At 47.1% G+C, this 9,820-nt stretch overlaps 1 protein-coding gene across 1 annotated transcript in view; it reads right to left on the reverse strand.

Annotated features, from left to right (window-relative positions):
* Positions 1 to 8,256: 8,256 nt before the first annotated feature.
* Positions 8,257 to 9,820, reverse strand: part of LOC125517047 (putative receptor protein kinase ZmPK1) — a 4,718-nt gene continuing 3,154 nt past the window's right edge. The window contains exons 2-4 of the mRNA XM_048682267.1: positions 8,667 to 9,138; positions 8,523 to 8,580; positions 8,257 to 8,369 (exon numbers count right to left, since the gene is read on the reverse strand). Of these exons, the coding sequence (XP_048538224.1) occupies positions 8,257 to 8,369; positions 8,523 to 8,580; positions 8,667 to 9,138 (643 nt within the window). The remainder of the gene's footprint in view (positions 8,370 to 8,522; positions 8,581 to 8,666; positions 9,139 to 9,820) is intronic.

Below are 9,820 nucleotides of genomic sequence, written 5' to 3' on the forward strand. Positions count from 1 at the left end.
GGTTGGGCTCCTGGAGTACACGCGCTAGTGTTCTAACTAAACTGAAACAAAGCATGCCATAGGAGAGCAACCTAGAGCAGAGCAACCATAACCTGGAAAAAAATCTCACAACCGAGAGAGAGGGATGGACCTAGTGTGGGGAAGGAGTCGTGGTGGTAGGGTTGGACGACCTCACCCTCAAGATCCAAGGCCATGTCCTCTTCGTCCATGGCTGCATCCAAATCGAAGAAACAAAAAAAATCCAGATCATGGACTTCTTGGCCACACTGTCTCTCAGCAAACAAAAAAAACAAGAGTTGGACACAGTTGAACAAAAATAGAACTCTGATGTTTATTGGAACAAATCACCGAAGTGTGTTGTACCATAAGAGCATCACTAAGCCATATATACCATAAGAGCGTCTAAATCTACAGTGTATGTTGTTCAGTACCATAAGAGCATCAGTAATCCATATATATAATAAATCAGAAGAGATGCAACATTTCTTTGGCTAACATCTTAATACATCTATTATACCGTGTCAACATTTATCAGCCTCAGCAAGTCAAAAAGGCAGTACAAACTATATAACAGTAGCAAGTGGAAGTAGTGAAATATATATGAAAGAGATCTTTTTTTGCGAGGGATATGAAATATATATGAAAGAGATCTAACAGTAGCAGATCCTAGAAATGTGTATATAATGAGACAATCTAAACACATGTGTAGGTCGATCACACGTCTTGAATGAATTTGAATATTAGGAAGTTCTTTAAACAATTTCTCAATCCTATAAAAATAGATGAGCAACCTTATCATAGACAGAGAAAGGGACTGCTAAGTGCATAGACTGGTATCACCATACCAGATAAGCAATTACCTACATAGTGATGCATATAGACTCTTAGCTGACCACAGTCTGGATGTCAGCATTCATATACGATTTCCCTTTAATAAACCTAAATACACCATGCCCCATGAGCAGAAGACAAATAAGATTAGAATGTTAAGTTACTGAATCACAGTCATAGAACACCTCCCGAACCTTATTTTCCGAGTAGGGGCCTCACCTTGCTATTGTAGCCTTTGGCGTTGCTTGGGGAGACAACAACCAAGGCATAGATGAAGAGGCCGGGGATGTCGTTCTCCTGTCGCAAGCACCGATGTGAGATGCAGCAAGCCACTGGGGGCTAGTGGCAGCTTGCCTCTTCCTCATCTGTTTATGTTTGTGGGGCAGTAGCGAGGGCGACAGCGGCATCGGCATCAGTGGTGGCGTCCGGTCGCCAGCAACCATGGAGACCCCCACCGACACGTACTTTCTCAGGCTTCATAGATGAATCCTGATAGAAATAGACCACTTGAGAATTACAGTTGTGCAAAATTAAGAAGCATCTAAGAGAGATGGGCAGGATTGGGGCACACCTGCAGCACGTCTTGCACAACAATTGAAACCTTGTTCACCAATGTTGCTCACTGTAACCACCAGCATAACAATCTCCAGCTACCTGGACCCAAGCATTCAGGGTCAAACCTCAACATCTGTAAAACAGTAAGCACAAAGAGAATAAGTGTTCATGTGATCGACAACATCTTATGCAAGATCCGCAGTTTTCATATAATTGATTCACCACACCAAAATAATTACTTTTCTTCTCCATAACAAAGCAGAATTTCCTAAAAAGCTATGTCAATATTTTACACAAGCAACATTGACATTGCAAGGTCCAGTTCACCTGCAATAGACAGATGCACGTCCCATACATTTTAGTGCATCATTATTTGAAGGAACATTGCCAAGGTCTAAGATATTTGTATCAATGTATCAATGAAATGTCATGGATTCAGTAGTTGTTCACATGGCCAACGTACATGGCCTTCCATGTATATCAACCTCACATCATGAACAATCACTTCAAATGGCTCTCTCTCTCTCTCTCTCCTCTCTCTCTCTCTCTCTCTCTCTCTCTCTCTCTCTCTCTCTTTCTGCATAATTCCATGATAATGTCTCCTGTTAGTATGATGCAGCCTCTACAACAAAGGAACTTCATAATGGTTGGTTAACAGGGAGGAGCGCGACACCAATGAATCTCGATTGCAAGGAAGAAGGAATCAGTGAGGCGAGAGAAGCAGGGGGTGAGCATGAGGCATACAAACCTGTGTTGTGGGCCGGTGGCGACGGCAACGACGGCTTCGGCAGCAGTGGTGGCGTTCGATCCCCAGTAACCATGGAGACCCCCACCGACGCCTCTCTGCGGGTCAGCAACGCGACCGGCGGCTTTCAGTCTCGTCCTGGGGGAGAGGCGGATAAGGATGAACTTATAATCACCACTTATATAGCACTATGAGAATACAACGTTACTGAATTAAATGATGAAGGTTGAAACAACCAGCAAGGTGGAGCAATAATGGACGCAGAATCGATAGCTCTGGCATTGTAACATCACAGACTTGGCTCCAGCATTTAGTATGGTTCTTCATCTTTTTTTTTTGGTATAATCAACAGTAGCAACATTTTCAGTCTATATCAGGACGCTCAGAAAGGAATTCCAATGGGAAATCCAACGATATCAACACATAACAGAATCGTCTAATGAGAAATCACAACAACTAATCTATGTTGCATCTTATAAGGGAAGCTACAGACTGGCAACATAATTCATCAATTGCAAGAACGCATCTAGATCCAATGTTTGAGTGCATAATATAAGCCACCAACAGAACCAGAAAAGCCTAAATGTCCCCTTCCTTGGAACCTAGCTAGACTAAAAGCAACAAAAACACAAATACTCCACCAAGGGAGAAGCAACAATTGCAGGCACTACCAGGACCAGCCAAAGAGGAAAAGACATAAAACTACACCCCGCCAAAAACAACCAGTAGCACTTTTGGCCTTTACCAGAGGCAGGACAAACAACAAATGGCCCATGCTGGCCAAACACAGAACACTTGGCCATGTCGCCGTATACCTATAGCACTCTAACACGAGAGGACCAAAGGAGGAGGAGAAGAGGGGTTAACTGCAGATCCATGAACGAAGACGCAACCGGGTCAGATCAAAGGAGGCACCGGCAATAGCAGATGAATCTGCAAGGAAAACAAGGGGAAAATCAGAGGTGAGGAGAAGCCAGTAGCCAAGAAGAGGACATACATACATATATACCTGCAAATCAATGACCACAATAGCACATCAACGACCACAACAACAGATTGGCAGAGTGAATGAATTTTGATGGGACCTGCACGCAAACAAGATCACAGATCAACGAAGAAAAGCGTGGAAAACCAATGCGTGACGAGGAAAGGCAGCTCACCTCGACCGGCGCCACCTTGCTCCACCGCTCCCTCCTGCACGCGTCCGGCACTCCCTCGCGAGGGCCGACTGCGAGCCGCGCTCTTCCTGATGAGCACCAAGGGGGCGTGGAGGAGGAAACGGCACGACAGCGCAAAGGCGAGCAGAGGCGGAGGCGGCGGCGCAGCCACGTCTCCCGTGCTCCTCTTGTCGTGTGCATGCGAGGACGACGGCGACAACGTCGTGGACGCAAACGGCGGGGACCGGCAGGCCGGGAGAAGGAGCCGGCGGCGGTGTGGGGTGCAGCTAGGGTTAGCGGGTTGAGGCTGAGCCCCCTGCCGCCCCGCAACGCCTGGAACTGCCGCTTGGTGGCGGGCTTGGGCTTCTGGGCGCGGGCGGGGGTTGCTGCTTCTTCGAGAGGCGGGAGGCGGTGGGGACGAGAGGAGGGGACGAGAGGAGGCGGGCTCGAGGGGGAGGGGAACGACCAGCACACTCCCAACTCTCACGGTCTCAACCCTAGTTGGGCACTTTTCCAACAATGTGAAATTACGAAAATGCCCTCGGCGGAGCACGAGAATTACACGCGGTGGCATGAGATTTTTACAGAAAGAGGTAACTATTCATTGCAATAGTGACACCTCTCCGATCTGACGGCCCAGGTCGTCCGAGGGCTTGATCCGATGGCCCAGATCCGATCAAGCATGCAGATCCAACGGCCAGGAATCCAAACGGCTGAGGAGCCGGGAGGATGACTGTCATCCTTATTTCTCGATACTAAGAAGACTAGGCCGGTAAGGGTTTCTTTTTTCTGGTTTTTTTGATTTTTTTTACTACTATGGTAAAATTGACGCGTGTGACAGGGTGTTTTCTTTTCTTCATTTGCCATGTTTTACCCATCGCTTTGACTGTCTGCCAGTCAAATTTGTCTGAGAGTTCTGAGCAGTAGGAGCCCTGCGACACGTGCAGTTACAGAAAACTGAGGGCGGATGACGTGTTTGTGTTTCTGGATTGGTTCTGGTCTCTCTCCTTTCCCTTCCTTCTACATGTCCTTTTTCACTCTCTCTCGAAGACTCCCGTGGATAGATCAGGCAGAAATCGCATATTTGACCTGAGGGCCAAATCAAATCACAAAACTGACCTCGTTCCAAAAAAATTTCACTCTGCTGACCCTTTCGTGTGGCGCCCGACAGCTGGGCGCCACACACTACTATGCGGCGCCTCTCTTTTGGGCGTCGCACCTCCTGCCAGCGTGGCAGCCTGGTCCAGGTGCGGCCTCACAAACAGCACTACAGCGCCTCAGGCTTAGGCGCCACACTTGTAATGTGCAGCGCCTAGCTCTTGGGCGCTGCACAATGAGTTAAAGCGCATCGGCCCAGTCCGGCCAGGCAGTTCTTCCCCCTCTCCGCTCTCTGGACAGAGAGCAGCGGCGGCGCCCCCCATCGAATCCACCCCCCCCCACATCCCTCTCAAATCTGAAGATTTGATCCGTGGATTCGATCTCCAATCCATCCTACTAGGTAAACTCCTCTGTTTCCTTTCTTTTCCTTCATAAATTTGTTGCCATTTTAGAGATTTGTCCAAGATTTGATGGAACCCTTGATTTGCTTGATTTAGGATGTGTAGTCATAGTGGTAGTACCGTAGTGTTGTTGCTTAGTTCACAATATATAGTTCTTGTTAGTGAAACCCTAGATTGTTTTGTTTATATAGAAAACAATGAGATGTTGAGTTTTGTAGAGATATATGATTTTTTTTGTTAGATATATATTAGATGTTGATTTTATTTGAAATATTAGATGTTGAGTTTATTTGAACACATATGACATATTCATTGTGTGAGAAGGAGATGTTGAGATTCTTGTAATTGAACACATATTAGATATTTAGTGTATACCGATATTTGAGATGAAGATGAACTCATATATGTTTATTGTTTGAACTTTGTAAGGATGGTTTGGCTTCTCAACGATGTCTACGACACGAAACACCGGGCCTACATGATGCGCGAGAATGAGATGGTAATAACGAGTAATCTAAATATTTTGCAAATTTGCCTTAAGTTGAAATTTACACGCCCTAAGATTTGTCATTACTTGTTTTTGCAGAAGCTTGAACCTTTCAAGATTCGGTATCACGGGGTCTCTGGTCCTGCCATGCCTTACGATGAGCGATACACACCGTACATCAAGCAGGCAGGACTACTCCCGTGGATTCAGTTGGTCAGCCGGTCCACGCCGAATCTGAACGCTCCACTGGTGTCCGCTCTTGCTGATCGGTGGAGGCCGGAGACGCATAATTTCCATCTTTAGACTGGGGAGATGACTGTGACGCTCGAGGATGTCTCGTTGATCACCGGTCTTGCTATCGACGGGATGCCTCTCTGTATGAGCACCGAATCTGATGGGTGGCGCGAGCAGATGATTGCTCTTATCGGTATGGCTCCTACCGAGGCTGAGGCTGATGTAGAGGAGGGAGAAGAGAAGAAGAAGAAGGAAAGGAAAGCAGCCAGAGCTGCTTTCACGTGGATTCAAACTCACTTTGCGACATGCCCTCCGGATGCCACTGATGATGTGATCCAGACACATGCTCGTGTCTACATGTGGTATGTTGTGTCGAGGACTTTGTTTCCTGACTCCACTGGCAAGAACGTTCCACGGATGTGGCTGAAGGCGTTGACCGTCTTCGATAGCAAATGGAGCTGGGGTTTAGCGACTCTTGCCTACTTGTACCGACAGGTAGTTGGTCTGTTTTGTGATCAACTCATTTCTTCATTAGCAATGCAAGCTTGCTGTCAAGTTAACATTGTTTTTCTTTCATATGCAGCTGGACGATGCGTGTTGCAGGATCACAGGTAGTGCATGCATTGGTGGTAATATGCTTCTACTTTCTGTATGGAGCTGGGAGCGTCTGCCTATTGGACGCCCGAAGAGCGTCAGGTTTAATCCTTGGTATGAAGATGACGAATTACGGCGCCCCACTTGGGCTTACAAGTGGGATGTGGTTTCCGAGATGACGAACGATGTCAATCTCATGTACCAGAAGTACGTTGCCGAGTTGGACACAATTACGCCTGAGCAGGTAACGAGGTCATTACTTCAGTCATTTCTCATGTTTGCCTGAAAAAATTCACCAATTTTGCATTGTTGCCCTATTTCATAGGTGGAATGGCAGCCATATGGCGCCGATGACAGACTTGGGTACACCCCGGAGTTTACCATCAACCCGATGTGCTTGCGGGATAGGGATCTCTGGCGTATGCGGTGCCCACTGATATGCAACTGGGCTGTTGAGTTTCATTTGCCACATCGCGTGTGTCGTCAGTTTGGTCTGTTCCAGCCTCACCCGTCGGAATGGGTGGATACGGACAAAGCACTTCATAGGTAAGAGAGCATGAACCGTATTGACTAAGCATCGTCACTCCTTGATTTTGCTAATGTTTGGTTTTGTACCATGCAGGTTGGACAGGAGAAGGCAGCGGAAGATAAAGGACTGGGACAAGCATCATGCTTCGTATGTTACCCGCTTCTAGCTTTGTGTGGAGGAAGCTCGTAGCAGTGCACGCGCCAAGCTTCGTGAGCATAGTCCACTTGCTTTTGATAACTACATACGATGGCTTCTTGAAAATACTCGAGTTGAGATATGCCCGCCGACATATAATGAGGATATTCTTGAAGAACCCGTAAACTTTGAGGATCTTTCAAAGGGGAAGTACAACAGAGATGTCAGGGTAGGGCACAGAGTCCCTGCTGTTCCGGTGATTAACTATGTGGTAAAGTGTTTCTTCTTTACTTTCATGTTGGCTGTATTACACATGTTTGAATGGCTAACGTGTTCATTCTTTCTCATCCGCAGCGCACCGAGATCAAGAAAGCAGCTCATGAGAGCCAGTCTATTCTGGAGGAAACACCGGTTGGAAAAGGCAATGATGATGGTTCACTACGAGCATTCCTCAAGGTACAAATCGCATTCACTATGAGAGGTAGTCTATCTTGCGGAGTTTGATATCTTCCACACTTGTTCATGTTACAGCGTCAGGCCAGGAAGTTAAGGCGGTTATCGAATCTTCTCGGTTGCCGTGATCCCGAATTTGATGAACCATCTGCCTCTAGATCTGGTACACCATCAGACCCCTCATCTCACAATTAGGGGGACGATGTGAGTTCCTCATATGCTTATCTGGATGATGAGGGTGCGGTCACCCAAGAGGTATGACTAATCCTTTAGATGTGATTCTCACTTGATTACGACGTCGGTCTTCACCATATTGTTTGATTGTGTGATAGGGCGATGAGCTTGATGATGACATGACTTTGGCGGACGCTCAACTTCGGTCCCCATATGTGTTCAAGCCTAGGAAGCCCAGACGCCGATACACGCCCAACGACTTTGACAACAGAGGCAACCCAAAGGTGGTCGTAGGGACCTCGCGGATGGCTAGCTTGGATCATGAGGCGGAGGAGGAAGTGCAGGAAGAGGAGGCTCGTCCACCCAGGAAGAAGAAGATTGCCTGCAGGCGTGGCACCAGGAACACGCGCGGAAGGCATTAGTGTTTGTTACTATGGATGTGCTCTCTTGTAGCCGTTTCGTTAGGTTGATGAACTTGTTGGGTTATGTTATATATTGGTGAACTCTTACTATTGTGGTATTTGTGTTTGCGAACTAGTAGTAACGTTGAATTGTCCTAAATGATGTGATGTTCAAGTTATTAGTTGTCTTTGTTCAGTATTTGTCCTAAATGATGTTTTCTTTGTTCAGTTGAATTGTTCAGTATTTGTATTTGCCAAAATGGAATCTGTTTCTACAGTTTGGCAGTTAACAGCACTGCAGCGCCTGACAGTCAGGCGCTGCACTGTACTATGCAACGCCCAACGCCTAGGCACTGCACCTCACAGTGCAGCGCCCGTATCATAGGCGCTGCTTCACTGGCCATGGCTACCCATAGGGCCACAGAAGGCTTTGAGCACTGACGATCCACGAAAATTACCAAGTCATAGTGCAGCGCCCCAGAGCAAGGCGCTGCACTTTACAGTGTGACGCACGTCCGTTCGGCGCTGCATAGAACAGTGCAGCGCCTTTGTTCTGGGCGCTGCACGGTTGTTTACTGCAAAAACAGAGTTGACAACACATTCATTTCACCGGAACATCATAATACTTACAATGACTGAAACCGGGGAGCCCATGTATTCTTTACCGTCATGATTGAGAACTCGGACTCCCTCACGGTAAGAGGGTGATTGACGTCCACATTCCTAACACAGGATGCATTTAACAAGTGCGAGCATGGGAGATGAAGCAACGATGGCCTCATGCAGCTGCAATCACACCGTGTTAGGGAGACCTTGAAAGCGTGGCCTCCGTGTTGGTGGCCATCGTTTGTGGTTCCTCCAGGCTCTTTCACCTCATACTTCCACTCGTTGTTGTCATATAGTACAGCTTCTTGGGAGTCTGCCTTTCGTGATTGAAAGTCCAACCATTCTTCAACCTTTGGTGGGAAATAGTACTTGTGCTTATCCTTGTTCTCACCAGCAATCTGCTTATCCATCTCCATTGAATACTTCAAAAAGTATCCATTCATCTTGTCAAATGTGTATTGAACTATTGCCGTCACGGGTAATGCACGTATACCCTTGAGCACCTTATTGAAGCATTCTGCCATATTGCTTGTCATTTGACCGTACCTCCGGCCATCTTCATCGAAAGCACGTGCCCACATATTCCTTTCGACAATGTTCTTACTGAGAAATTCATGACCACCGGGGTCAAGTTTCTTGTGTCTGAGCAATGCATTGAACAATGTGGCAAACCGCTTGTTGGTGAAAGCGAGACAACAATCTTGAAGATCATCGGCCAACTCCTTGATACCACATGCCCTATAGAAGTTTGCACAAAAGTGCCTCATGCACCATCGATGGTGCAACTTTCTATGTCCGGGAATGTCAGCCACCACCGCATTTAGAATTCCTGGATGGCGATCTGATATGACACAAATTTCCCTTTCAGCCGGTAATACCCTTGTTCTCAATTGACGCAAGAACCACTCCCAGTTATCATTGTTCTCCACCTCAACCAAAGCGAAAGCCAAAGGCAACACCCGGTTATTGGCATCACTTGCTATTGCAACCAATAAAGTGCCCTTGTATTGTCCGGTCAAGAACGTGCCATCAATGGCGATGACGGGCCGACAATGCTCAAAAGCCCTCACGCATTGCTCAAAGGCCCAAAATGCACGGCCAAATACTCGGACGGTCCTCCCGTTGTGAATCAATGTTTGGTGCCCATGAGGCTCAACCACGTGAACCATGCCTGGGTTTGTGGTGGCCATAGCTAACAACAACCTAGGGAGTCGGTTGTATGCTTCCTCCCAATTGCCATACAACATCTTGAATGCGGCTTGCTTCGCCTTCCATGCCTTGCCGTACTTCACCTTGTAATGAAAGATGGCTTTCACAAGGTCAATGCCACTCTTGATGCTCATTGTTGGAAGTGTAGATATTTGGTTGGAAAGCCTATAAGAGATGAACTCGGACGTGAGTTGTCTGTGTTGTTGGTACA

This window comes from Triticum urartu, chromosome 6 (genome assembly GCF_003073215.2).
Source record: "Triticum urartu cultivar G1812 chromosome 6, Tu2.1, whole genome shotgun sequence".
Lineage (NCBI taxonomy): Eukaryota > Viridiplantae > Streptophyta > Magnoliopsida > Poales > Poaceae > Triticum > Triticum urartu.